This window comes from Rissa tridactyla, chromosome 6, assembly GCF_028500815.1.
Source record: "Rissa tridactyla isolate bRisTri1 chromosome 6, bRisTri1.patW.cur.20221130, whole genome shotgun sequence".
NCBI lineage: Eukaryota > Metazoa > Chordata > Aves > Charadriiformes > Laridae > Rissa > Rissa tridactyla.
Genome location: NC_071471.1, coordinates 55,268,000 through 55,295,499, shown reverse-complemented (window position 1 = coordinate 55,295,499; position 27,500 = coordinate 55,268,000). Strand labels below are relative to the sequence as shown.

Genomic DNA, 27,500 nt, shown 5'->3' with positions numbered 1-27,500 from the left:
TCTCTAAATGCTAGGTGAACAGGCTTGCTCAGATCTCAACTCCATTTCATAATTGTTTTCTGGGGAATGCTCTTTCAAGTTAAATGCTTTCTAATTACAACCCTTACAAGGAACATGCTTTCTTGTCTTACAATGAGAATAAGGCTGCTGTGATTTTCACCGTACGTCAAATTTATAGCATTGATTGAGACAGATTTTAATAGTGGATGATCAAACATTAGCTCATGCAAATTACCAGTTATTTCTGGAGTGCTATTTTGTCATTAGTGAAGGGACGATCCATCTGGATGGTGATTAGTTCCAGCTCTGAGCTCTCTTTCATAAGTCAAGATGCTTGAGAGTTTCTTAACTAAAAAATAAGGGCGTTGTTATCTTTTTGACAAGATGACTGCTGCTTGCTCCACTCTAGCCAATGGGACTTCACATTCTGGAAATTATTTCATGTAGCTTGTTTAACAGAATTAAGTCAGTATAATTTACTTATTTTGCCTGACAAGCGTATGCTTATTTTACAGTGCTGTGTTACAAGAAAGCGTTGTGTGCCACTAAATACAATTGCAGAGATTATTCAAGACTAATTCATTCTTGCAGTTGTTTTTGTCATCTTTTTAAAGACAGCTGAAGTTTTTATCCAGTCAAGAGTGTAGCAGTCATACAAAATGCTGATTTCAGGTTCTGCTGCAAATTTTCTACATCTCAAGCACCAGAGAATGTTCAGAGACGTGCTTCTGCTTTGGCCCTCCATAAAAGGGAGGTGGAATCCCAGACTATAACTGGATTTTTAGTGCAGATTATACTTTACTGTGCCTAGGGAGAAGAAACAGGCTACATGAAATACTTCCCATGTGCAGATCAGATTTCAAACACGGGTTGAATCTGGGTTGTGTATCCTCTTATGTTTTGATTCAAGTATAGTGAAACTATTCAACATTTCTTTATTAATTTCCTAATTAATGAAGAAATTCATTAGAACTTTGTGCAAAAGTATTTCCTTATTCTTCACTGTAAAGATAACAGTAAAATACCTTAAAGTCCAGATTTGTGGCATTGCATCCTCTGATAGACACTATACAATACCTAATGCATTGTAGTTTTGCAATACATAAAAAAACCTGTAAACTTGCATTTTACTTGTGGATAAGTTTATTTAAACATTTGTAAATTATACTAAGTAAACAGTATATTATTTATTTCTATGCGCATGCAGTTGTCAAGATACATATATAGCGTTGTCAAGTCTACAGTGCAGTAATTAAGAATTTTACTCAGCATGGTGCTGAAAACTTTTCTAGAAACAATGTCTGATCCTTCTTTGATTGCAGTGTGAGCTTTTTTTAGTATACATAAGTAGTGCTTGTTTTTCATTAAGTTAAAATGCAAAGTTTCAAAGCGTGCCCCAATAGAAAGGAATTCTCAACAGGAAGTATGCATTAAAAAAAAATAGAGATAGCAATAGCAGGCAGCCTCCTGAGTGATTTTTATGAAAAATCTAGTTTAAGAGCAAGGAAGTCAGAATTTTACCAGGTGTAGATACTACTGAAGTAAAAAAAATGTGCATGATATATGAGGGGGTTTATCCTTTGTTTTATAAAAACACCTGTCATGACCCCTTGAACCTTGGCTAACCTCTGTTAAATTTGTACTTATCTATTTTACAGTTCCAAATAATAGCAGATAAAAAGGATGGAGAGCCTTGCTGAATTTGGTCCACAGCCTGAGGCGAAACCTCATTACTATCTAAAAAGATGAAGTAAAAAACTCTTCTTTAAATCGGCTTCACGATCTTCATTGACAAATAGTTCTGTTAGGGGAGAAAGGAAGAAACGATAGACGTAAAAAGATGTACAGAAAATACTTCAGTTTAGTTTTGTAAAAGACATTTAAGATATTAAAATGGATCAGAAGGTATTCAAGGTATGGTAATTTCAGTTAAAATACAGTAAAAATGAGTAAGATATTTCAGATTAAAGTAGACTGAAATCCAGACTCTAGACCATCTATTAACTATTTTTAATTGTGTAGGTTATTAACACTTCTAAAGCATTCATTTGCTTCATCTTTAGTTAATAGGTTAATTTTAACATAATTTTTTTTTTCCTCAATAAAAATCAGTTGAAATTGTTTATGGCTATAAGGATATAATCCCTATCATTTTGTGGGGCCTGTTTTGTCTGTAGCAGGGCCTGTTGTGATAGGACAAGGGGTAATGGCTTTAAACTAAAAGGGAGGAGATTAAAAGGAAGAAATTTTTTACAATGAGGGTGGTGAAGCACTGGAACAGCTTGCCCAGAGAGGTGGTAGATGCCCCGTCCCTGTAAACATTCAAGGTCAGGTTGTACAGGGCTCTGAGCAACCTGATCTAGTTGAAGATGTCCCTGCTCATTGCAGGGGGGTTGCGACTAGATGACCTTTAAAGCTCCCTTCCAGCCCAAACTGTTCGATGATTCTATGATAATTCTTATCTCCCTGCTAAGACTGAGTTGATAGAATCTCTCCTCCGAGTAAGGAGTGTATCCTCTTGATGACTCACATATAAGCTAGCTTCATACCACAACTGAAGAACAATAACATTTAAAAATTCTTACCGGCAATGAATAGAGGAGTACTGCTACAAACAAGAGCAAAATCAGCAAGATGATAAGGCCTAAAAAGAGCCATTTAAACCTGCGCCACACAATAAATTTCATTGTCTTGCAAGGATTTGTAAACCAAAGGAAGGAAGTATCTGGTCGGCTGCATTTTGAGAGAAACAAATATTACTCATACTATAAAAACAGGGAATACTTAAGCATGAGAATGTAACACATAAAAACCCATTAAAACACTCTAGTTTGGAGGTTGAAGAAAACAGAGATAGTTTTGTAATGTAAGATAGCAGTTTCAGTAAACACGTGCCATTAATACTGAAACCACCTTGCATTTTATCCTAATGCTTGCAGAAAGAAACAAGACTGGCTTTTGTAAATGAACTTTTGCACAGGATCATTGATGTCTAATAGATCCGTTACTGCATGCAGAGTTTGTCAAGAACATCACAGTAGCTAGATAATACATATTTCTCAAGCTAGTCAGAGAAAAATATCTTACTTTGGTAGGTCTAGTTTGGGGTTCATGTTGGGTTCATCTCTTCCTTTACCAGCTGGCCTTTCCTCAGCTTCTTTTTCATTGACAACTTCCAATGTCATTTCAACTTTGCCCTTCAGAAAACATGTGACACGAGACAAGCTTGAAACAGCACTAATAATACTTGTTTGGTACTTGTACAGCACAGTTTAGGATCAGCTCATTGTGTGTATCTGTGTGTTTTCCCTTTCCTTCTCAAAATACATTTATTTCTGCACTATGACAGAGTCACAACAAAGCATTAGAGAATGACAAATAGAAAAAGAAAATCACAGTACATAAAATGGTTCTGTTAATTAATTTGTAGTTCTGTTTTAAGCTATACGTTGTTTTTTTTCCAATTTAGCTAAACAAAACCAGTTCTTTTCTCTCAAGAGCAAAAAAACCCCAATTCTCTTCTTTCCAGAACAAACGAAGGACTGCATCTTTTCCAAATGACTAAGGATCTCATTATTTATAATGCTATGGCTGATAGATGTTTCTGAATATTTTTCCTTATTTATTCAATTCCAGTAGTAAAGTTTAAAGGCAGAAACATTAGAAAGAAGAAACAGATACACTTGAAAGGCTTAATATTCTAGCAAGTGATAAATATGCATTTATATTCTTCACAGAACAGGTTAAAATGCTTTAGGTCTTCTCATTGCCCTTGTACTCATGAAGCAAGTCTGGGTTCTCAGTATATAAATTATATTTGCTGTGTACAAAAATGCTTTGGATTTAAACTTTTTTCTGTAGTCTTTAATGCATTTAGGATGTCTTGTGTTTCTCTTAAGCAATAACGTGATAAATTCATTCACACAGTAACTCTGTTGGCTGCTTTGGCGAGATAACACGACTCAACCTGGTGCAAGAGTCCTTCAAGTTAAACAGACTTAAAAACAAAATAAATAAATGTAGGTATTAAACTCATACTTCAAAACAAAAAATTATTGATGGAGCAAAATTCCTGAACTTGTGCATGGAATGTTCTATTTACTCCTCCTATCTATCCACTGAAAGCTAACAGCTAAGTGGGGGACTCTTTATAGTCTTTCTTTATAATTTGAAAAGCAAGGTGAGTATGTTTCAAGTACTTGTTAAAGAAGTAATAATCATACCGCTAAAATACGGGACCCATCCTTTTCAACATAACATGGCCACCATCCTTTCATGGATTTCTGTTCAAAGAGAGAAGCGGTCCGGGGAGCCTTCTGGGAACTCTCCGCCTTGTACTCTGGAATCATGTCTATATTGCACTTCTCTGGAACTTTTGCTGGAATGATTGTTTTGTGTAAATCAAGTTCCACAAAGCCTAGGAGATGGATAAAGAAAACAAACACCACATAACACAACCAACCATACAGCACAGTGGCTCAACATCAACCTTTCCTATCTCTAAACATGTTACACAGGAAAAACAATCAGCATACACATTACATTCTTGTTTGTCTAAGGATGTTGTGGGGCCGGGAAGTGGGACACATCAGGCTGTGTTTAAGCCCATCTTGCTGGCGTTGAAAGCACTGATGTTGATAAATTGGACTTAGCAAGCTCTCCTCCCCCTTTTTTAATGCAAGATCACTTGATTTTTAAGAGGTTTTTTTCCCCACACAAGTAAACAGAAGATAGCCAAATAGCAATATAATACTAATGTAATTTCTGATAGTTAAATGCGTGATTTATCTAACTTTAATTCACTCATTCGTTCGCGAGCACAAGTAACCCTGCACTGTGTGGGAAAGCAGGAGTGTATCTGCATGCTCAGTGGCTCACTTTGTAAACACAATCCTTATGTGATAGTTTAAAATTGTTTGGTTTTATCTCTTTCTTTGAGACAAGAATAATTCTTTTCTTAGAAGTCTTACCCAGATAGTCATCCAAGGAGAACTTGTCATTATCCCATATCTGAATGATGAGTTTGGGTGGGATTCTGAATTCTGTCTTGTCAAGACTCCAAAAATGTTCCTAAAATTTTAAAAACAAAATCCAAGCACCTTTTTAAAATTACTGACGAAAATTAAGAGCTGTGGTCTGTTAGTACTTGTGAATTCTGGGGTTGGTGGAATTATTCAGAATCTAATCTTGCCCTTGCTAAGACGAGACTGCTTTTGTTGCCAGTGTATTGTTCCTGGCTGAAAGGCAAAATTGAATCTGTTCAAAAGTATGCAGAACTGAGCCAAACTGTCTCTTTCAATATGTAGGTACAAAATTATCGGATTAATTACAATCTGTATTCTAAGTATTGAAATCTTTAGAAATCTTACCTTTTTGGAAACTACACAGAGTTGCTCTGCTGGGAGATAGTCAAAAGGAAAAACAAATCTCCAGTTAAAGTTCCCTTCACCATCCAATGAACGGTAGTGGACATCGGTTTTCTGCTTATTTTCTTCATTACCAGGCATCCATCTGAAAATAGATGTGTCTGGTGTTTGCAGTGGGATTACACTGGTGCTTGTTTGTACTGTAACCATGTCATTAAGTGGTTGCAAACAAGCCATAAGAGGGCTGGAGAGTCTTTCACACCCTTTCTCAGTTTGCTTTCAATTTGGCACTGTAAATAGGAACATCTGAACTGAATTTCTGATCTGCTAAAACCAGTACTATATCAGTGGTGAGTTGTTGGCTGGGGTTTTTTATTTCTTTTTTAGGAGAAAGAAGATCAATAGCCTAGTAGTATATTTCTCTGATTTCTATTTAACTTTTTACATTAAGACTAGGAAACATAAAAGTAAGAATCCAGGTTATGCATCACCAAAACTAACTCACTGTCTTTTCAGTTGCTTCCCATCTCAAGAGATGAACTTCTGGGATCTTTCACTGCACATTAAATGGTCATGCTTTATCTTATAATACTTCTGTACTTCTCTGAGGTTAGCACTATTTCAGAGGCTGTAGTGTGCACTGACTTGGCTGAACCAAATAATCTTTGGATCCCATGGTCTAGGCATTCCCAGGACATTCTGAACATCATTCATTTGTAAGCATTACATGACAAGGTGCTCATACCCCTTTACGTAAATGTCACTCATTTCTTCCCCTGTGATGCTCTTTTCATCCAGAAGGACATCTTTGGTGTTCCAGACAATCACCCGCAAGATATACCTAGGAGAGAATATGTTTGGGGAAAGAGAATTGAATTGCTTTTGTCAGGGCTGCCAGGTGGCGTGTAGTATATACAGATACTCACTTCTTGGCTTTTCGGGGAGTGATGTTGAAGGGAGGGCCTGGTGGTCCTAAGCTTTTGGGGAAAACATCAACCCACATCTGGAGCTTTCCCTGTAGCAGGGGAGAAGGGATTGTTTGTTGCATACAGGTTTGTCATGGTAATTCCATGGAAGTGCTTACTTGACATGCTTAGTGTTAATTTTAGCCACAAAGCACAGCACACTCATGTTACCAATGTCAGAACTTCTACAGACTTCAGGTAGGAGGAAGCCCAATCCCTCACGTTGTATAAGCTTCTTCAAATGAACAATGCCAAGAATTCAGAAGATGGTGGGGATGTTAATTTCTAGTGAATTCACTGCAAGTCACGTGCCTAAGTAGTTCTCATCCTGTAGGTCCAAGTTTCTGTTCTCTCACAGGTGGCATTAAGTACAGTGTCACACGTGTCTGACAGTTTGCAGCTAGTGGCCTATCCAGTGTAGATGGTCAGTCCCCTTAACTAGACTCTGAAATAAGGCAACCACTGCAGATTTTATACTTTATTTCAAATGCAAGCCGCTTTATTTTTGCAGATAAGTTTGCTGGTTGCTGCAGAAACTGTCTTAAAAAAACAACCACTGGAGAGTTAGTAAATGCTGCAAAACAAATGTTAGCCTTTGTTCCTCTCTAACAGAGAGGTCCAGTATAAGACTAGTTTACTAGCACCTCTGGACCTATAGAGAAATGACAAGTTTGGTCTCATTTGTTGAATGTAGCTAGGAACCTCTTGAGCCAGGCTGTCTCCTTTATTGTTAGTGAGGTAATAAACACATGTTCCCATTTATTTCAGTAACAAAGTAATAAATAAGTCTTTCCCAATTTCCACTCTATCAGTGTTTAAGGTGTCATTTGGGGGTCTTAATGGCAAAACATAACTGCATTTTGTTGTTTCTAGAGTAACCTGCTTCAGTTTCTCAGCCAAGTAATCATAATTTGTAGCCTCTTCCATCTGAATGATACCACTTAATTGACAACATGATATAAATATAGGAGTGCTCCATTTCTGCATTCAAGAAACCAGAAGTAAACCGGTTTGTAGTACCTGTGAGATATTGGGCTGGAAGGTGCTGTATAAGGTCCTTGTCTCCACATGTTCGGGTACCAAACCCTGGGTTCTGAGGATATGAAGAGCTAGCCGCTCTTCACCTGGACCAAGATGCTGATGCAAAATTTTGTTAGCTTCTGAAATAAAAGAAATGGAAAAAGAATAAGGGCTCATGAAACAGAATTTGAATTTGAACTTTTTAAAAAAAACTTAAAACCAGATATTTAAAATTGAGCAGAAAACTGTGCCCAACATTTTAAAAAATCAAATTATTTTTCTAATTTTCCGTAAATAACTGAAAAGTTTTATTATTTGTATCAATATGAAGTTAAGACAGAAATATAAGTGAACAAGCTCACCAGCTTCCTCCAAAGTGTAGTCTCGTCCCCCATAGTTAATCTTTCTGCCGTTCTCTGAGAGGACAGGAGGAGTGTAGCCTTTAAACCTGGCTACATTTTGCAATAACTGGGTTGGTTTTAGTTGATCACGCCACGTATTCACACCTGAACTTTTAGGAAAGCAACAGAAACACATCCTAAAATTATTCACCATTCAGGGTATGTATTTATTAAACTAATCCAGAAAGGGCAGCTGTAACTGTAACTGCCTAGATTGGGGCCACTTGAGTTTGATAGAGTGACATAATTTTGTAACAGCTCAATTACCTTCCAAGACAGAGTGCTTTTTTCTTTACATATCAAAATAATTTATGCTAACAGGTGCTTTCATATTTATTTCCATGAATAGGTCAGAAAATTCTGTTAAGTGTATGTTATCTGGACAGAAATAACACACATTACCATATAAATAGAATATTAAAATGTTTGACATGATGGTTTTCAGTCAAGGCTCTTCTGGAGACTTTGCAGCTTAACTTGGAATTCAGATGATGAAGTGAGCACAACAAATACCCATGAGAAGCCATAGCGTTGTTTTTTAACCATATAATTAAGATGAAGGAAGCCCAGATTTTTTACAGAGACTGGATACTAGATCTTACAGATAAAAATTTTCAATAGACAAAATGACTTACATGCAGTACTGCTGTGGGATGCCACAGTGAGATCCATAACGAGAAAGGAATCTGTTCTCAAGATCAATTATGGTTTCACCCACTTTTTCATCACGAGTCAATGTGTCATAGTCATAGACAGAAATTTTCAGATCCTTTTCTTGAGGCAAGAAGCAGCTGAGTTCATACATTCTAAACAAAAAACGTCCAGTTAATGCTATTTGCTCTTTTCTGATTCTCTGAATTAGAAATTCTTTTGCTAATTCTCTGAATTTACTTTCAAGATATGCAGCCTCATGGTTTCTACAGCTGCTGAATCCATTACCCTTGAGGTAAAGTACTCCATGGTTAATTATTCTCTGCATGTTTTTGTTTGTTTGCTTTATTTCTAATCGAACTTTTTAACTTTGACTTCCAGAATAATTCTGGAAAACCTTGGAATTTTGAAAGTATTTTGTACCTGTAATCAGGTCTCTTTGCTGCCTATTTCTTTGCATAATCTGAAATACTGAAATCCTGTAGCACGTCATTGTGAAGTGTGCTTTCCAAACTCTTTATAATCCTTCTAGTCCTCCTCTCCTAACTTTCTAATTTATCAAAATCCTCTTCTAGCTCTGGACACCAAACCAGACCCAGAATTTTCATTAGTGATTATAAAGACGATGCAACCTCTCCATTCCTAATTTGCATTTTTCTATTCACGTATTTCAAAGATATCATTAGCCTTTGAAGGAAAGGGCCAGTGTACTGGGAATACGTGTTAAGCTGATTACTCATCGAGACATCCAAGTAGTTTTTGGAGTTAAAACCTTCTCTGTATTCTATACACATACACATCTTAAAAAATAGGAAAACATTCTAAAATACAATAAAATGGAAATACAAAAAAATTTCTTACCTGCCAAAAATTGGGTTGAGAGTATTAGGGATATAATTATCTCTGTCTTCAATTACTTTTTTACTTAGGGATATTTTTATATAAGGATCACACTATTTAAAATAAGAAAAAAATATTAAGAAATAGTTATCAAGACTAGCTTTATTTAAAATATACTACACCAGAGTTAGCTTACAGACATTCGAAAAGCAAAAAGTCTCACCAGCCCATTATTATCCTGGGGTTGAAGCTGCAAAGCTCGAACAATATAAATTCGCACAATACACTCCTGAGGCCCACTGTCTGGTAGCTCACGGAACTGGCGAGGAGGAGGTGGAATAGCGGGATCGTCAGGTAACGCATAGATTTTAAAGGATCCCTAAAAATAATATAAAGACTCAGTCAAGATAAATGTGGAAAGGTGATTCTGCTAGGTTTGTCTTTTCTTATTTATCCCACACATACACGCTCTGTTCTATATAGGAAGAGCAAAATTATAGCCTGAGCCACACTCACTTAGAAGTCTTGTGTTTTACTTTAGTAAAAGACTTACTACAAAGGCAAGGTTATATCCTTAGCTGATTTAAATCAATACGGTTCTTTTGATTACAATACAATTACTCAGTTTGCTCCAGTTGAGAATATGTAACACATACTTTGTATTTGTTTCCCTCTCCAAAAGCATCATTTAAAGTTTGGGGTTTGGAGCTTTTTTTGTTTTGTTTTTTACATACAATGTTAACATTAATTTAATCTTTAAAAGTCATAGACAGAATCTATTCCAAACTCATTCTAAAAACATGCTTTGGTCAGAACATCTGCAGGTGAAGATTTAGCCCTGTTCAAGAGGTTATCTGGGAAGGTTTTCTTCCACGGGTACCAGGGAAGATTAGCAGGAATGAGATTTCTTTTCAATTAACACGTATGACATTTAGTGTGAGCAATGTGTAGCTGTACCTTCCTTGAAAAAGAAGGGCCTGTACCTAAGCAGTTACGAGCATCTATTGCCCATATAACGCATGCCATCCATGTTTAAACTGAAATGCTTGCATGTAGACTTACCCACATAACTGCTGTCGTGGTTTACATACAGGAGACTGTATCTAGCATTTGGTTATTGCCTGTTATCTGAACTTTACCTTGAATTCCCCAACCACTGACGGATCATCACTGTCCTCAGATTTGCCTCTGTATAGCTTAAATGTATCACAGAAATCTGTTAAGCTATTAAATTCAGGTACTTTTTCCAATTCACAGTCGTACACCTTAAAAAAAATACAAGAAAAAGGAAAATGAAAAAAGCACAGTTTAGAAATTATCATACATATCAGCTCCACCGTTGTGGCACTGCAAACTGTATTGTGCGTTTGATGGAATATCTTAAGGAACCAAAGCATTTGGAACTATTTTTACATCGAAGTGGAAGCAAATGCAATGTTTGGAGAATACGCCATCAAGCTTCATTTAGGCCTTGTTAAAAACAGAGTAAATAGCATTCTACAAGCTTATCTTTACTTTCTTCGTTAGGTGTATTAGATGAGAAGTGAAAGTGGTCTGGCTTCAACTTTTAACCAACAGACGGTAAAAGTACTGAGCCTCTGTGTTCATACTTACTCAATGTATAAGTTTATTTAGGATCTGCCTGGCACCCAAAGAAATCAAGAGTAAAATTCCATTTGACTGAAGGTTAGATTAAACTCTGAATACATCTCTTAATGAGTGTAGTTCGGTAGAAAAGCAGCAAAGATATCTTTTCTTAAAACCTTCATGTCACCACGTGAATTAGTAATGGTCCTTTACATGAAATCATGTACAGTTAAATTTTGAAGAGCATTTAAAAAAAACAAAGGGCCCAGCTCTGACCAGGTTTTGGGCCTATAAACATTGAGATACGTTAATTTACTTTATCCTGAGCTATACCTTTAAAGTGTCATATCCTTTTTTAATATACTGTCCACATTTTTCATATTCTCCTACTGAAGCATAAAATTTGCTCCACCAATCAACAATTTCTTCCTCCTGAAAGAAAAGCAAATAAAAAATTCTTTTATTGGGAGATAAAGCCTCTTTCATATCAGGCTGTACAGGAGAAACAATGAACAGTTAAGCATACTAAAAGATAGTATACTCTAAAACTTATTATCAGTTAAGTAATATTAAAGGTTCATCTGAAAGAGAATTAGAATGTAAATATTAAGGTTAAAAAGATGCAATTTCTCTTAGCCAGGTTTAAGTATCTAGTCTATAATCCAGCTGCGTTGACAGTCAACAGCCAGCGATCTCCAAGCAAGCAATTAATTACTGGTATCTAGATACCTATCTCAAAGGACTGGTTTCAGGAGGTGGGTGTATTTTTCTCCTGCATCTCCTGGCAGTGCAGCACAGCCTGTCCACCTACTTCTACAGCACTCAAGGCAGAGGAAGTGAACATGCACTTGGCTGGTGCAGTCATTGTTTCAGCTGTTCAGGAAAAACGCCATCATTCCTGGTATTCACTACGGGAATTGCATGAGTGTAAAAACTACAGTGGACACCTTGAAATCTTTCTCCTGAGGCATAAATGTGCTAGTTTGCTTTCAGCATTCCCTTTTAACTCAAAACTGTTGCTATATAACACTGGGACAGACCCGTAACTGCTCTAACCATACATCATTCCATTAAAACCAGTGGAGATTGTATTGTGACAGAATCTTGCAGCTGGAGATCTACCTTAAGGTTTACCAAATGCAGTTGGAAAAGAAGGAGCAGTGAGTCTTGCCCTCTTAAAAAATACTGCTTCAGTGAGGCCCATGAAGCCCTAGATGCTAGCAATCTATACATTCCACTAAGACTATTTCTGTGAAGTTTTTTATATTTTTATTTATTTGAGCCTGATAATCACTTTGTTCAACAGAATGCTATTTTCTGTATTTATCCATAGGGATTGCATAATATAATTATTTGCCCCGAAAACGTACTTCAGTTGGTAATGAATAGTATTCATTCACCGTGTAAATTTGAAAAAATCTTTAATACTGTTTGGATTTAAAGAGAGTCTTAAAGTATTATACAAATCATTAAATAAGAGGTTTTGGGGTTATTTTTTAATATCTAGAGGTTATTATTGCAGTCTTGCATATTTTTCCTAAATTTACCATTTTACAAGTTAATGGTGGGTTTTACGTCAAACATTTTCAGAGATTACACTTAAAACACTAATTTAGGAGGCAGTATGATACACCAATTTTCAGCTGGAGATCTCATTTACAAGAAAGCAATGTGTCGATTTTTAAAAGTAGTATACATTACCTTTTCTGTAAGCTGCTCATGAGGATCAATTCATAAAAAAAGAACAAAATAAAAACAAGAGTAAGGATATGATTTGTAGAATTTTATACAGTTAAATAGGCTTTAAAGGTTAAGGTTTTGTATATAGTGTGGATGTAAAGTAAGTTCTTAACGTCAATAACTTATAAATACTTTTGAAGCATATTCAGACACCATGTGTTTAACTTATTTTTTTGCAGCTGTCAGTATGTCCTAGGTATTAAACTGGAGCATATATATGTAAATTTAAAAAAGCAAGTTTTCAGGACCGGAAGATATTATCACCTTGTGCTTTGTTCTTCACATAACAAAGCAAAACTGAGAGAAGTTTGGTTTTCTTATTGTATCGCTGCAGTGTTACACTCTGGATTCTATTTATTGATTTCCACAGTAGCATGATTTCCTGCTTTCAACTGTGGTTGCCGAGAGCACTGGATCTGATTTATTGCAGATGAAAAAATTTTTAAGAGCATTTACAAAACTGAATCTACTCCAGAGATTCTTTTCCAAACAAATTTCACATACATAAAATGCAAATTATTTTTTTGCACATTTTGAATATTTGCTTCTTTATAAAACAATTCGCTAATGTTCAACAGCCTTTTCCTTTTTCCTTGTTTTTCAATTGTTTACAGGCTGTGGATTTTCAGGAGTCTGAAAAAATATGAAGAATTATAAATTACAGTAACAACCAGTATATTTGTCTATAGATTTATCCGTGTAAGTGTAATAACAATCTGCACAATCCAAAACGCTTCACCTGTTAAATCACAGATACCGTAATTATGACCAGATAGTCCATTAAGAGCAAGCATCATGCATCCCATTTGGAAGCAATGATTAGCAAGTGTGATTTGTGATACCTTGTGTTTTAAGTTAAAGGCATAATCCGTAATTTTTTGTGCAAAGCAGAAGAAATATGCGAAACCTTTTATGAGTACAAGCCAAATGCATCAATAGGTTAGGACATCACTCTGGTATATCATACTAATTTACTCCCATTTCTATTCTCTAAGTCATTATCTTGCTGGGATGTTTGGGTCTACTGTACTTTAGTAGCCTTGTCTAACTTCAAATCAGAAATGCAGCAGAATTTTTTCAGATTTGCATGGGACTGTGAGATTTTCTGTAGGAAATTGGAGTGATTTATTCTCAGAACCCATATCATTAGTGATTTGCAAACCTTACAGGCAGAATTCATGAGGTAATTTTGAACACTTTGCCATATTTAAATTTGACTTTGTTTAAACACAGTGTTTAAACATAACGTTTGTAATGCTGACAACATGAAGGGTATCTTGCATAACTATGCAATAATAATTTAAACTCTCAATTTGGAGCCTTTTCACAAAACATATTGTTTAGAACTCTGAATCTTTCATCAAAGCATACTGTTTAGAATTTAAATAGGGAGGGGGTGTTTGGTTTTTTTTGTTTATTTGTTTTCCCCTTGATATACCTTCAAATGTCTCTTCAAACAGTGCACTTTGTAGCTTTAGGAAGAAGAGGTTAAGAAAAAAAAAATAATCAAAACCTTAAGACCTTCTTTAAAAATTCCCAAAGCAAATGATGAGTCTTCAATATTTGGAAACATTATTGTTACAAAAACTGGTAAGCAGGATGTGCTCACAGAATGCCAAAACACAGAATAAAATGCCATATAAAAAGAAATAAATTTGAGATTTTGGAGTGAAATATTCACATGGTAAAGATCATGTAATGGTTACTGCCCATTTTTTAATATGCCCAGTGACTTCACTGTAGATAGTTACACATGAAGTCTTCAAGACACTAACGCTGAACTATTAGCTTTTTGAACGTCTTGAAATTGTATAAAAAAAATGAAGAGCTATAGTGGATCCCTAGAAAAGTTAGAATTTTATTTACTGTAAATTTATTTTAATCTCCAGAAAGTAAAGTTTTAAACAAAGTTTAAATATTAATAGTGTGGTTAAATAATTCCTGTTGATTTTTGCGCTTTTAGTACATGGAGTCCAAATAAGCTGACACGCAACAATTTTTTTAAATATTTCATACGTATTGTACACACCTAGTAAGATTTTCAGAAGGAGGATACCATAATATTTGTTAGTAATCCTACTAGACTTATGAGCATCATCTCCTCCAAAATCTCTCTAAGGAATAATTGCCAAGAGAAGTACAGCCTCATGACCACAGCACATTAACATTCTTCCCCCATCCGAGCCCCATCTGGTACATACATACATGCACTGTTGTTGGAGAAGCCATTTTGCTGAGTGCTGTTGACATACTGCTTAAACACTGGAAATTGGAACGTAATTGATGAAATTTTGGCATTTTGTGTCCTCAGGGTGTTGTCTGCATAGCACTTTCACTTCCCACAGTTGTACTTATTTCACTTTAAATTGTTCTGATTATTATTTCCTCTCTCATATTGATGCTATCACTGTACCTAGCATTATAATATATTTGTTTTGGGTGATGTCAAGCTAAAAGAAATTGTGTTTCACCTTATATAGCATTTAAAAATTTCCCTCTTGTAGTTGAAATCAAATACACCAATTCAATCCGTTATGCCAGTTGGTTCAAAGTGCTGTGTTCTTTATTTTTTCCATCTCTTTTCTTAAAATTTTTAAAGGAAATAAAAATTCTCTGTATCAGCTATAAAACGTTTATATTAGAACAGAAGGCCTAATTCAGGTAAAAGATACTGTTCTAACTGAAATATAAAGGACAATTTACATGTATGATAAAAGTAAATAGTAGAACATGGTCTATGAGAGTCTGAATATCATTACATTAAGGTACAGAAGAAGAAATGAAAGAAGAACTATGCAGTCAATAACGTACTCAAACAGCAATGAGAGTTTGAAAGTTTAAATTCAGTAGTATTTACTTTGGGACCTCCCTAACAAAAAAATCTGCATTTTTGAAAAATCAAAGTTGTGGATTAGAAGCCTGCAAAATGACTATATTAAACAGCATAACTTTTGTGCCTCCCTTAAAATAACGGTCCACCAGAAATTTATTAAAAATATTTCTAGATAAGGGGAACATTTTACAGTCCTAAAATAAATGAAAATTTTTCCTTGAAAATGTACTGTCTGGAATTTGTCTTCACTCATGTTTCAACTCAAGGTTAAAATTCTGCAAGATGAATGATTTTTTACCTGGAAAGTAAAATTGTCCTAAGGTGATCCTGAAAGAATCGGAGCAGTAGAGAGATTCACAAGGCACAACAGAAAAGGAAAGAAAAAAGGTGTTTGTGCAGCAAAAATTGTTTTGGCAGCATCAGTTTCGGATGACTTCACGGTAAGAGAGGCAAAGCTATGACTGATAAAATGAACAGCTGAAGGTCTGTGTTACCATGGCTTTGATTCTGTACCCTTTGATTCTGTACAAAGCACACGCCTACTTCTAGCTCCTTTATTTAGAACTGCACAGTCTGTGCAAGATCAGGCTGCTGTACCTATCACCAGTGGACAAGTGGGTAATGCTCTGTCATATACTTTCAGCAGCTATTGAACAAACGAGTTCGTTCTTAAGCTACTGGGTGAACTTTACCATGCACAAAAAGCTATAGTTTGATGTTTACTGTATGAAAACAGAGGTCAAAATTATTAACATATTTCCTTTGCCTTCCTGTCACAAAGTAACTTTGTTCCATCTGGCTTTCGAGAAGTTTGCATATGTGTCTGACAATTTTGCTGTCTAGATAGTTTCTCAGAAATCACAGATCTGAAGAAGAAAGTCCAGCATCAAATTTCAAAGATTACCTGAGCTGCTAGCAGTGGCTGTGCGTCTTCCATTTCAATTACTGTATCCTGGCGAGGTGCAGCAGAGAGTAGACTAACTGTAAGCCAAAGATTTTATTAAGGCAATATGGCATAGGAAAAATATCTTACTAAACATTTCCATCAGATTTGAAACTCAAACAGTTACAGAAGATGTAAAATAATTAATTGGCTGAATATTTGATCCTCTAAAGAAAGCAATTAGTTGCCATTTTTTGCTAAAAATACACGATATATTTTTGTGCAGGATATGCAGACATTTCGCAGATATTTAGAATTTAAAAAAGAGTAAAACTTGGAAAAAATATAGAGGAAAATCTCAGCATCGTGTTCAGAGAATTCTTGCTGGAATACTGGATCATTACTTTGGTACTTGGTGCAGGGGTGATCTGCAGGTAGTTCAATTCCAAGTTGATACTGAAGAGGAACTTCAGGGAACTAGTACACTCAGTCTGAGAGTGCACTTGCCTTTGCACTGTGCCCTCCCATATTCCACAGAATATTGCTCTTCTTAATACTCTGAGTTAGATTTTTTTTTTTCTTTCAGATAACTACAAATAAGTAACAACATGAGACGGCTGTTCATCAGTACACTATGTGAAGAGTAAACACCGAAGACAGGTTACTCTAGCATCGCGTAAGAAAGTAGAACGGTCTACCTTTCAGTTGTGGTGCAATGTCTTCTTTAGTAGTGTAGGGGTCACAGCGAAAGCTTTCCAATAAATCAATAGTACACTGTCCCACGATGGGCTTCCGTCCAAATGGTCTGTGGTCTATTACTTTAATAACAAGAGATGGACTGTATAACTCCTCTTTTGGCAAAAGCTAAAAATGAGAGGTTAGAGTTTGTTTATAATGCAGAAGGAAAATGAAGAATAAAGATTTCTCCCCTAAATTAGAGCTGTTACTTCATTTATTTAACTACTACTACGTTAAACTACTACTACATAGAAGAACTGCTATGTTCTATAGCTGTATGGTGAATGAAAATTTCTAACCTTATATTATGATTCAACAGAAGTCAGTAAGAATAATTTTAATTGCCTCAAATCTTGAATTTTCTTGACTCTTGCACAGTTCCTATCCTAGCAGTAGGAAAGTAGCCACACATCAGCAGGTAAATTGATGCCTTTTCAAATAAATATATATATACTGCACTGGATTGTGCATATAAAATTCTATAATTTATCAACAACTCTACAGACATGTTTACATGATCTTAGAATTTTCAGGCTTGACAAATTTCTTAAGTCAAAAAAGGATGTGCAAGTATTTTTGGTTCATTCTTGCATAACAAATCCTTGACCTTTAAAAGCATGGGATAACTGATGTTGGTATAGGTAGCTGGTATATAGTTTTTTGCAACGTACAACTTTCATGAAGAGAACAGAAGATGGAAAATTTGGTGTCTTTTTGAGGTTTTTGATCACCACGGATTCCACCATTTCACCCCCACATTCCACAATGAGACTTGGAGACATAACAGGTGCCAGTTGGTAGTTTTTCATGTTTCGCAACCCCCAAGCCAGAATCTGTAAAATAAAATCCAATATAAGCAAAAGTGGGAGAGATATCAATATGCTTAATATGATACTCAAAAAGTAGGAATGAACAAATGAAGTCTTTTCAATAATAAAATGTGACCAGCAAAATATTTCAAGGTGGTGGTTCTAGGAAATTTAATGGAAAAAATGAAACTCAAAAATACTTAAAAGAAAATAATCCCCCGTATTTCTCACTATGACACACACAGTAGCAAATACACAGACTTACTATCTAGAGGATGAGATGACTGTACTTGTATTCAGTTTGTCTAAGAATAAACTTTACCTCAACAGCAGTGAGTTGAACTACTGGTCTGATTCCTTGAGGAACCATGTAAAGCTTTGGTGCTCTTTGTGATGGAAGAATTGGAAGGTTGGTGCCACCCTGTTAAGACACAAACATGAGTATTAGTTTCTCTCATCTTCCTTAAATAAGTATTAAGGCAATTCTTCACATTATGCCTCACCATGAAACGATATATAATATATCACATTTTATTATATATACACACAAAAATATGGATGTATAAGAAATATACACCTTGTCCCTCAAAATAAGTTCTGCAGCAAAAAGAATGTCTCCACTAGCTTTGCCATTATTTGTTACAGGATACCAGAGCAGTTTTGGTGTGTTGTCCTCTTCTGGGATCAATTTGACCATGGGGGAACAAACGCTTCTTCCAAGGAATTCATCTTTACCCTGCAGCCAAAAATGGCAATCATAGCCATTAACGTTATTGCCAATTAATAGAAAATTTATTTCTATTAATTTTATTTATTTAAAATAAAAAGGGTAAAAAACATTCACCTACCACTTGGTCACTGTCAAAAAGTTCAATAACAACGTTTGGTGGGTTTTGGGCTACAGTCTGTGGGTCCCCATAGATCTCAATTTCATTAAATATGAGAGTTTGGTCCCATGTAGGATTTAGAGTTGAATGAATTATCTCAGTTGTTTTGCTTTGATGGAGGAAAGAAACATGAGCATACGGATCTGAAATATCACACAAAGATTAAAAGCATATAGTTACAGATAAACAAAACCCCATCAAACCATTAGGTACACAAGCACAATTGTTATCAAATCTAGTATGTTATATTTCTTCTGTCATTACCAGTTCTATAAGCCATTCTATATAAAACAAAAGCCCACACATACACATAATTTACATTTAATAGAGCAAATTCCATTTGATTACTAAATAGCTGCCTTTATACAAGTCTTGGTTAATAGAGTAATACATGAAAATGGTAAAACAACTTGCAAATCAGAAAGAGAACCTGAAAACTAAACCAAAACACTGGCTATATTAATCTCCTCTTAAATGTTGTCTGTAGAATCTTTTTTTTTATTGTCTCCATTGATATACAATTGTACAACCTCATAAATAATACAAAAAAATCATTCTAGTTCTGACTAGTTGCCAAACAACAAATTCTCCCAGGCTATATTGCTCAGATCAAGTTTTGGTTTCAAACATGCTTATCTGTAGCAATTTCTTCTTGTGAAACAGCTGAATGACTAAAGTGGTCTAGGCCCAGTGTTTGGCAGGTCTTCAAATCATCAAGAGCTCTGTAGAAGGTATCTGATGATGGTCATTAACATTTCCGGTAGGAATTGCAATTACTAAGGACTAGAGGCTATCTTAAAGGTGATCTTTAGGTCAGTTTCAACAGCTTCTGGCTAGGTACCTGATCAGAGTTCTACAAAATTTGACTAAATCTTCAAACTAGGTTTAGAGGAAAATAAAATGTAGATATGCTAGTCTATATGTGATGGCATCTGAGGTATCTATCTTGAATTCTACATATGCAAATTAGAGGCACTTATTTTTGTTTCTTTGTATTGCTTTTAAGTGCTGCATATTGAAATAAGATCAAATGTACACAGGCAGCTGTACACCCCCACCCCCCACCCCCACCCCCCATTTCAGGAAACAGCACTAAAATATCTATAGCTCTTTATCTTCTGTAACAAATTAACAAATGCATTACACTTACTCAATTATTAATTAAAACAGGGAGAAAAAGAAGGATGCAAATGGAGACTGATGGAGAAAGAAAATTCTAAGCTGCCCATTTCATCTTTATCTTTGGCTGAACTTATTTAAAGAAAGTGTAAAGTCATACTCTTACAGTATGTACTACAGTACATCTAATTTCAATTTGTCCTCTGACTTCCCAGTGGAATTTTAATTCTAATTAGCAGAAATTAAATACTTGATAACTGAGTATTGAATTAGCCTGACTACAAAGATGCCTAATGGATATGACACTGTTGGAATACTTAAGACCTGGAAATAACGGGCAGCGGGTACACTTGTATAAACAAACAAAATGCATGCTTATTATTAATGCACAGCATAGTTTTCTACAAGTGCATCTCAGTAATCAATTAACATAAAATACTGAACACTGAGAGGCAGCTGATAATGTAACAGCCATCCAGCTTCCGTCATCCTTGCTTTTGTGCAAACTTCCTGCAGGACAGCTTAGGAGCTGTATGAAGGTGCTGGTTAGAAGGAGAAGCTGAGGCGTCGGGAAGGGATCAGTCGTGAGAAATTCAGACATTATTTGAACTCCCATTCCCTCACTGAGAATTTGTTGGCAGAAGCAGGTGCTGCACATTCAGAGCAGCTCTTTTTTGGCAGCTTCTGGGGCAGTACTAACCAAATCTGGATCATACGTAATGAAGCTGAGACTTCCTTTATGGCGAAGTTTCAGTAGCTGGGACCTATGCACAGAATTTAAGGATTTAAGATATTCTATAGCTAAATCAAGTTGCTACCTCATTGCAGAAGTGGGTTTTCTGCACCCAGGATTAGCAGAATTTTTCCATACCTGAAAAACTGTCTTTGTCTAAAGCCATGAGATTTCTTGCCTGGTAGACGTAACAGCGAAGGTGGTAAGTATATACTCCTGTATCAAATAAATAAAAAAAGTTCAACTGCATTATACAGGCTTCTTTTCTGTAATGAAATTATTTTTGGTTTATAAAAATGCCTTACACATTTTAACTCAAGCACAAGCACTGCAACAACATTTCTGCTTTTCTAGTGACGAGCATGCTAATACCAACAAGCTAGCACCTGAGAACATTTGTTCCAACACAACTTAATGCAGAAAGGAAAGATACCCACTAATGTTATTTGGGATTTTTTCACCATATGATCATCTAAAAGGCCTTCTCTTCAAAAATTCCTGTTTGAAACAGTGTGATAATCTGCTCCTCCGAAGTGAATCAAGAAGTGGGATTCCTGTGCTTAATTTAAGTATTCACTACAGCGCTTGCAGGGACCTGGGAGTTGCACATTTTTAGCTGTTAGCTCTAGAAAATTACTCCAATTGCAACTCTGTCTCCTTGGCTAAAAGATTAAAAAGAAAATAAAAAAATCACTGCAGGCAAGGTGGAATAGCTTAAAAGGAAGATGTGAGGGAGGCCCAAACCCAAGACAGCGTGTGGCTAAGTTATTACAGCTTTTCTTTAGAAGATGTCAGCTCTAACCCTTTCAGCCCTTGGAAAAATCTGAGCCACGCATAGCCTCAATGAGCTGAAACCTCTGAACTCTGTCCACTTTCCTCCTATTGTGGTCATTATTTAAAAGAAACAGCAATAATCTTCCTCAGCTTCTGAAAGACAGGAGTTAAGACTCAGGCACCCATTCCCAGCAGATCAAGTTCTGTGGAGTCCGAATAAAGACAAGTGTTCCAGTCAGAGACCCTCAAAAAGGAATCTTAGGCGTGAATAGGATTGGCCTCTATTCCTATTAACTAGCACTGGTGGCTCCCATCTCCATGTCCCTGCTTTTGTGACTCCCATTACCGTGATTCCAAGGCATTTAAAGCCAATCCAGGCTGGCAAAGTAACAGTTTTGTTCAATTTGCCAACTCAACTACATGGTGTTATTGCTTCCTCTGGGTCAGGCCCTGCACTGAGCTGGTTAAGTGAGCTAAACCAGCAAAACATTCACTGTACATACATGTTCTCTGCTGGCTTAGCTCCCTGCATTGTTACGGAGGGACCCTAATCCTAAATATGCATCATTTAAGACGGCCTAAAATTCAGGTGCTGCAACAATTAGCTTAAGTATTCCTGTTCCATACAGATTTTAAAAACATCTGCTTGACAGTGGACTGAAACATCAAAATGACTAACTGTAATTTTTCTTTTAGCACCCTAAATAGGGCCCAATCAAGGATCAGATGGTAATTATAATAGAAGGTGTATAAACCTAGATGTAAAACCACAAAGAATTACAATTCTGTTTGAGATCAGAGAGAAACAGCCATGTTTTATAAAGAAGGAATTGTTAAAGAACCTACTGTCAAAGTAGCAGGAAACAAGTGGTGTATTGGCACCAAACACCTTTGTAGCTGACTCCTTGGTTTTGTCTGAACTCTTCCCTTCTCCATCATCAACACTAGTGTCTGCTCCCTGAAGTTACATATATAAAAAAAGTTAGTGCATATTTACGAGCATAGAAGGAACCTGATAAAAGTGGACTCTGTGTGGGAATACACAGGTTTCAGTCTCTTCTCCAGGACAAGGAGAAATTTACTTTCCTGAGTAAATGTACTTTAAAAGACGTTTACTCGTGTCTGAAGGTCATTTCTTGTTGCCATTGACGCTGTGCAGAAATCAGATCTAGTCATTTCATCTTACTTTCCAGAATGTCTTATTTCTGGAGACACAACTATCTGCCTGTCAGCTCTTACTGAAGGAGAGGTTGTAGGTCTTCAGTCCCGCTCTGTTGCGGAGAACCGCTCTAAGGTTTTATCTAGCAATAGCCCAGGAACTATAGTCAAAAGAGGAACTGAAACAGGAATTTTTAACTGTATGGAACTAAATTAAGTGGAGAAAGAAAATGCTATCAATGAATCACGGGTTAACATTTGGTGGAAAAAAAGGAAAAACAAACCAAGAAAAAAAGCAAACTTTTGTTAATGCTATACAGTCAGACTGAGAATCATTATTTTAGAAAAACAAAGCCTTCTCACATTATTTGCTCCAGTTTGTATTTGGGTAAATAGAGCTTATCTATGAAACTGTGTTAACCTGAAAACTTAAGGAATAATAACATTCTGATGATCTATTTGTGACATATGACATTCTGGCTTTTCTGATATTTTGTTTTCCTTTCTTCTGTTTGGTTGTTTATACATGTGAATATTAATCAGGAGTAGCTATTTCAGTGCCTGTTATTTCTTGTGCTGATGTTAATACATCTAAATTATGTGCATGAAAAGCTTGAGCTATCTTTTCTCTTTACTTGCAAAAGGCTCATCTAGTAATTTGGCCTTTTGCTCTAAATCTCACGTAATGTAATAACAAAAAGAATGTGAAAAATAATAGGCATGTTATGCAAGAGTCTCTACTCCAACTTTAACGGTCCCTTTCAGACTCTGAACAATTTAAATAATATAAACTGTATTAGTTCCTCAGTTATATATTAATTTAACAATTCAGGGACTAAAATAGCTGATGTGCTTAATTGTTTATTTACTGTAAATTAACAGATTGGACTTCTAAAGACTTTTTTGATAAACTATCCCTTACCAAAGCACCTTCAAGTTTAAAGATAGCTGCTGCACCATGTGTCTCCGAGGGAGCCATTTTTCGTCTCCATCGTCTTCGACGGAAAGTATCAGAACTGCGTTGTTTCCAGTGAAATTTCCAGCCAATCAAGGAAGCATATTCCCATCCTTCTTGATCTTCGTATGATGACATTCCCTGGAAGACATAAATCCTAGTTATCCACAGCGTTATATGAATGTAATGAAAAAAACTGGCACTTGGTCTGGCAGGCATAATAATCCCCTCATAAACCAAAGCTGGAAATACCAATTTAGAAAAAAGACAAAGAAAAGGAGTATAATGAAAACATACAAGGTTGATTGAGAGTTTTTTGTTTGGTATTAAATTTTTTCTTTATTCAGGAAATGAGTAATCTCATGCGGATTTAAAAATAAAAGAAACTCAAACAGTTAAAATGTGCAAGCCTCTGACTGCATCTCTCTTCCGCTTACCCTTCCTGCTGTTACTGCTTGAGCTGGATCCCGCTTACGCTTCCGCACCAGCCTTCGTCGTCGGTGTGTGTGGTACATTTTCTCTGCAGCAACCCATGACTTTGGTTTAGTGTCTGGAGGAATAGTAATTCCATACTCCCATCCTAAAAACGAGATTGATTATTGGTATATTTACAGAAACACAAGCAAGACGCAAAAAAGAAAAGCATGGGATATACAGTTATTGTACCTACAGAGGATGAAGCTTTAGTCACACAAGACTATTTGATATTGCAGACACTAAATGCCCAATAGCTCGGGGGCAACTGATGACATTTGATGATGATGATATTATGATATATATGACAATAAAAATCTCAACATTAAAACATATATAATACATTTTAAGTTTTTTCTTTGCATTCTTGTTTTTTCAAATGTTAGGTGTATTGTTACCACATTTTCATATTTTACCACAGCGAAAACTCATCCTTACTTTTAAGTAAGAGTGGAGTGTCCTGTGTACTCTTGCAACTCCAGAAGCTTGGCTTTTAAAGGAGCACCAAATATTTGAACTTTAAGAATTTAAAACTTTAAGAACTGGTAAACCTGTTACTGTATTTTGCTCTACATCTTATAATTCAGCCAGGTATCTAGGAGTCAGATTTTCACTTAGATTGTTATTTTATTAAAAAATTACTGCAGACTCCTACCAGAGGTTCCAGTTAAGACAGTTATCAGGAGTCTTTAAGATAAATAAAATCTTTTTTTCTACTCAAATAGCTATTTATTTCACTTTTCTTTAAAAGCAATAACTATTTGAGAGTTTTCAGCTGTTTTAGAACAAATTAAAATTCATGATAGCTTTGCAAAATTCTGGGCTCTCCAGCATCTTCTGTGATGTTCCCTTTTGCTTTTTTTATTAATTTTGTTTTTGAACCATCAAATTAACATCTGTAAATACTTTGCTATGAGAGATTGACTGCTTCTTCCTATTGCTGTAGAATCCAAATTACGGCCTTATGAGGTTGTTTATATCACAACTTTCTAAGCTGGTAACAGTTTTAATTTAGTGTAAGTAACAAGCATATAAAAGTCAACTCCAGGAAAAACAGTGGCTTTAGGCACTTAGGATTTTTTTTCTTGCATGGCACTCTCCCCACACAAATCCAGTGCAGTTATTCTGCTCTCAACAAGCAAAGAATCTTTCACACACTTGCGTGGTGTGTGACCAACAGGTTCCTGACTTCATTTGGTCCCCAGACCTCCTGAATTCACCTCTTAGAGTTGCTTGGTGACGCCTCCCCTGGCTAAAGGCTCCCAGTTAAATTACCAGAGAGATCCAAACCTGGCTTTGCCACCTATTCTTGGTGCAATTACAGAGGCTTGATGTCTCAACTGAAGCTTCTGACGTCTCTAAAACAAGCCCAATTACTGCTACTAATCCATATCTTACAAGCCTGATCCTGACCATTGGACTGCATTAACATTGGACTTGGGAAAAATGTTTTGGAAACTTACTTCAAACAAGGAAAGGTTTGATTTCCAAGCACACTGTTTATACACACAGTTTTCCCAACTGGAACCTTTCATGTTAGTAGATTGTTATTTGCATTCACCTTCATTTTTTTAATTTGTCAAAGCTTTTGGCTCAAAATTCTCATCTGCTGCTGCAGTTAAGACCAACGTACAGCTTCTCAGATTACGTACTTATCTCTCTAGTAGGCACTTACAAATGCATTTATTACCTATATGGTCCCTTTTGATACAAGAAAGACTCAATGAGAACAGTGAGTTTGATGGAACATCGATTAAAATGGAAATAGAAACAGATGCAGACAGTGAACACTTTCTCAATGTCATTTTATCTGATTCCTTAAGCACTGCTATCCAAATATTTCCTTGACATTTTTCCACAGGGCAACCACTATCATGCTCAGGACATTGCTACAGTCTTGACAAGTGTCCTCCTTCAGTATAGACTATGACGGATTGTCCTAATAATCAGCAGATAAACAGTGAGTCTTACCGTGCTCATCCACTGCTCGATTTAAATCAGATTTCCAAGCATCATCTTCCCACATCCATCCAAGAGGACACGTGAACTCACGTGGTGGTGGAGCTTTTTCTCCATTCTTTTATGTAAGGAAAACATAACAGTTCTGTGCATTAATAGATGAAATACATTTTGTAGCAAATCCTAGAAATCCTGCTCTTAAACCCTTCCTTATTCAGTGAAAAATATGTCTCTCACCACATCAGTGTAACTTTCTTCAGCTGCTTTCCATTCCCCTCCAGGATAGCGACTCTCATTTTCATATACTTCATCAGTAAACTCAGTATGACCAGCATCAGCTTCAGTCAACAAACTGCAAATCCAAAGCAAATACAAAACCAAACCAAATGTATTTTAGTTGGCTACAGAGAATATATAGAAGCAATGTACAAGAATGTGCACATGTGCTGGAATTCTGGATTGTCCATTTTTGTGAAGTTCTATGTATTAATAATAGAGTACAGTATAGCCCTCATCTGTATGAGGCATCCGTACTTATTTCCTTAGAATGTCTTCCAAAAACTGAAGCAACTCCAGTAGCAGTAAGCAATAGGAGGAACATTACTCGTAAGAACGAATGACTGGCAGGAGTGTTTTAACTGCTGTGTCATTCAGGATCTGCTTCAACACTTTCTCTTGGAAAAAGGAAAAACATCATATATTTAAGTGCAGGAAAACCCAGACTGCACACAACAGTTATATATATAGCTGTGCACTAAAATTTGGCATTGTACTTAATTTTGTTCCCCTTTATGCTGTTGACAAGGCAAGTTATTGGTTGGTTAGTATTTTTCTAACTTGCATGTAAAAGAAATAAAGAGAACATTAAATCAGACAAAATAGCCTCGGTTTCCACTTGTGATTAACTGTAGCTCAGAAAGCACTGAAGTATGTTCTAAAATGCCATCTGCTGGTCAAACAAAGCCATGCAGATTATCTTCCAAAAAAAGCAGATGCAAGGCCTAAGCATGCGTATGCATTTTAACAGTAGGGGTTTTTTTGCATTTTCTGAGAAAATATCTCCATGTCTGTTATTGCATTTCTTCATGTCTGATTATTCATTGAAATAAAAACTATTCATTGAATATAAAAATAAATGCATCCATTTATACCTATAAACTGATACGTTTTAAAAATGGATCAAATAATAGCACATATTTTTCCTGCTCTGTTTTTCTATAGAAGATCTAGCTATCTGAGGGTTTTGTCTGAAACCATCACCGCAGGATCTGAGAACCTGACATAGACACAAGTGATCCTCAGAGTAGCAGTAGAAAGGAAAACTAGCGTTATCCCGTTTTTAAAGATGAGGCACTGAGGCACAGAGAATATATGCAATACGTCCATCCTCACATGGGCACTTCTAAACCGTAAGCTGGTTCCTAAGAAATAGATGCATTTTTTCGCTTGTATGTTTTATTTTACTTTTTAAAAAAGGTAATGTTAGTTTTAGTGGTATTAACTAGCTTTGCCTGTTGGCTGGCCTTTGCTGTCCTGGAAAGTTCATCTTAAAATTTCTTTCTCAGCCAAGAAAACAGAGGAGCTTTTACTCTACAATCTGAGATTGGA

At 36.0% G+C, this 27,500-nt stretch overlaps 1 protein-coding gene across 4 annotated transcripts in view; it reads right to left on the bottom strand.

Moving 5' to 3' along the window:
- Positions 1 to 1,141: 1,141 nt before the first annotated feature.
- MYOF (myoferlin) overlaps positions 1,142 to 27,500 on the bottom strand; it is a 70,785-nt gene continuing 44,426 nt past the window's right edge. For 2 of the 4 annotated variants that reach the window (XM_054206653.1, XM_054206654.1), the window contains 28 exons: positions 26,130 to 26,244; positions 25,905 to 26,010; positions 23,897 to 24,039; positions 23,427 to 23,600; positions 22,193 to 22,304; positions 20,711 to 20,788; positions 18,682 to 18,863; positions 18,411 to 18,569; positions 18,156 to 18,254; positions 17,696 to 17,857; positions 16,985 to 17,150; positions 16,308 to 16,384; positions 12,532 to 12,543; positions 11,164 to 11,262; positions 10,383 to 10,508; positions 9,467 to 9,622; positions 9,265 to 9,356; positions 8,388 to 8,558; positions 7,714 to 7,862; positions 7,352 to 7,491; positions 6,293 to 6,381; positions 6,112 to 6,207; positions 5,370 to 5,511; positions 4,971 to 5,070; positions 4,224 to 4,417; positions 3,088 to 3,197; positions 2,586 to 2,733; positions 1,142 to 1,801 (listed from right to left, as the gene is read on the bottom strand). In XM_054206653.1, the coding sequence (XP_054062628.1) occupies positions 1,766 to 1,801; positions 2,586 to 2,733; positions 3,088 to 3,197; positions 4,224 to 4,417; positions 4,971 to 5,070; positions 5,370 to 5,511; positions 6,112 to 6,207; positions 6,293 to 6,381; positions 7,352 to 7,491; positions 7,714 to 7,862; positions 8,388 to 8,558; positions 9,265 to 9,356; positions 9,467 to 9,622; positions 10,383 to 10,508; positions 11,164 to 11,262; positions 12,532 to 12,543; positions 16,308 to 16,384; positions 16,985 to 17,150; positions 17,696 to 17,857; positions 18,156 to 18,254; positions 18,411 to 18,569; positions 18,682 to 18,863; positions 20,711 to 20,788; positions 22,193 to 22,304; positions 23,427 to 23,600; positions 23,897 to 24,039; positions 25,905 to 26,010; positions 26,130 to 26,244 (3,433 nt within the window). In that variant the 3' untranslated portion in view covers positions 1,142 to 1,765. Of the gene's footprint in view, positions 1,802 to 2,585; positions 2,734 to 3,087; positions 3,198 to 4,223; positions 4,418 to 4,970; positions 5,071 to 5,369; positions 5,512 to 6,111; positions 6,208 to 6,292; positions 6,382 to 7,351; positions 7,492 to 7,713; positions 7,863 to 8,387; positions 8,559 to 9,264; positions 9,357 to 9,466; positions 9,623 to 10,382; positions 10,509 to 11,163; positions 11,263 to 12,531; positions 12,544 to 14,775; positions 14,833 to 16,307; positions 16,385 to 16,984; positions 17,151 to 17,695; positions 17,858 to 18,155; positions 18,255 to 18,410; positions 18,570 to 18,681; positions 18,864 to 20,710; positions 20,789 to 22,192; positions 22,305 to 23,426; positions 23,601 to 23,896; positions 24,040 to 25,904; positions 26,011 to 26,129; positions 26,245 to 27,500 lie in introns of those variants that run through there. The other 2 variants (XM_054206656.1, XM_054206655.1) reach the window with 2 other exon arrangements.